Raw genomic sequence first — 897 nt, forward strand, 5'->3', positions numbered from 1 at the left:
CCCCCCGCCCAGGCGCCCACCTGTGCACATAGCCCAGCCGGTGCACCGAGTCTATGGCCATGACAATCTCCGCCAGGTAGAAGCGCGCCATCTCGGCCGGGATCCGCTCCCCAAACTTGCTCAGCAGCGTCAGCAGGTCCCCGCCCACGTAGTACTCCATGACCAGGTACTGGAGGGGGCGTTTCGGGGGTCAGTAAGCCCCCGGGGTGACCTGGCTGATAGCCCTGGACAAAGACTCCCAGAGATCCTGCAGCGGGAGCCCCAGAGGTCTTCCAGGCCAAATCAGAGACCCCCTCCCCCACCCAGAACCCCCAATTATGTCAGATGTCACTAGGCAGAGATCCACTCCCCCTGAGAAGAGGACCCAGATGCCTCCTGATGCCCAGAGTGCACAGCTCCCCAGACCCCCCGCTCAGACTCCGCAGAGCTCTCCCATTCCAGGTAAGGTCCCCCCAAGGCGCAGCTTTATAGAGCCCCCAGTATCGGCCTGGGAACGCCCGCCATCCTGGGAAAGGAAGCCTATTCCTACCAGAGCTCCCCACCCTAAAACCGCTCCCTGCCCTCCTCCTTGATTGACAGCCTTGGGGTGGAGGTGCGTCCCTCCAGTCGCCCGGCCGGGACTCACCAGGTAGTTCTCGTCCTGGAAGGCGAAGTGCAGCTGCGTGATCCAGCGCCGGTCCCCGTTCACCAGCACGTCCCGCTCTTCGCGGAAGCACGACACCTGCGGGGCAGCGGGAGGCGCTGAGCGGTTGGGGGGCTGGGGGTTGCGGGGAGGCTCCTCCGCGCCCAGCACAGCCGGCACGGCCTCACCTCGCCTCTCTTCAGCATATCCCACTTGTTCATGATCTTCATGGCGTACACCTGGCCCGTCTGCTTCATCTTCACGACCGCGACCTG

At 64.4% G+C, this 897-nt stretch overlaps 1 protein-coding gene across 8 annotated transcripts in view; it reads right to left on the minus strand.

Annotated features, from left to right (window-relative positions):
* DMPK (dystrophia myotonica-protein kinase) overlaps positions 1-897 on the minus strand; it is an 11,615-nt gene that overhangs the window by 7,265 nt on the left and 3,453 nt on the right. For all 8 annotated transcript variants that reach the window (XM_014537384.1, XM_005863419.2, XM_014537385.1 and 5 more), the window contains exons 3-5: positions 811-894; positions 626-721; positions 21-169 (exon numbers count right to left, since the gene is read on the minus strand). In XM_014537384.1, the coding sequence (XP_014392870.1) occupies positions 21-169; positions 626-721; positions 811-894 (329 nt within the window). The remainder of the gene's footprint in view (positions 1-20; positions 170-625; positions 722-810; positions 895-897) is intronic.

The sequence above is a fragment of the Myotis brandtii genome, unplaced genomic scaffold, assembly GCF_000412655.1.
Source record: "Myotis brandtii unplaced genomic scaffold, ASM41265v1 scaffold178, whole genome shotgun sequence".
In the NCBI taxonomy this organism is placed as follows: domain Eukaryota; kingdom Metazoa; phylum Chordata; class Mammalia; order Chiroptera; family Vespertilionidae; genus Myotis; species Myotis brandtii.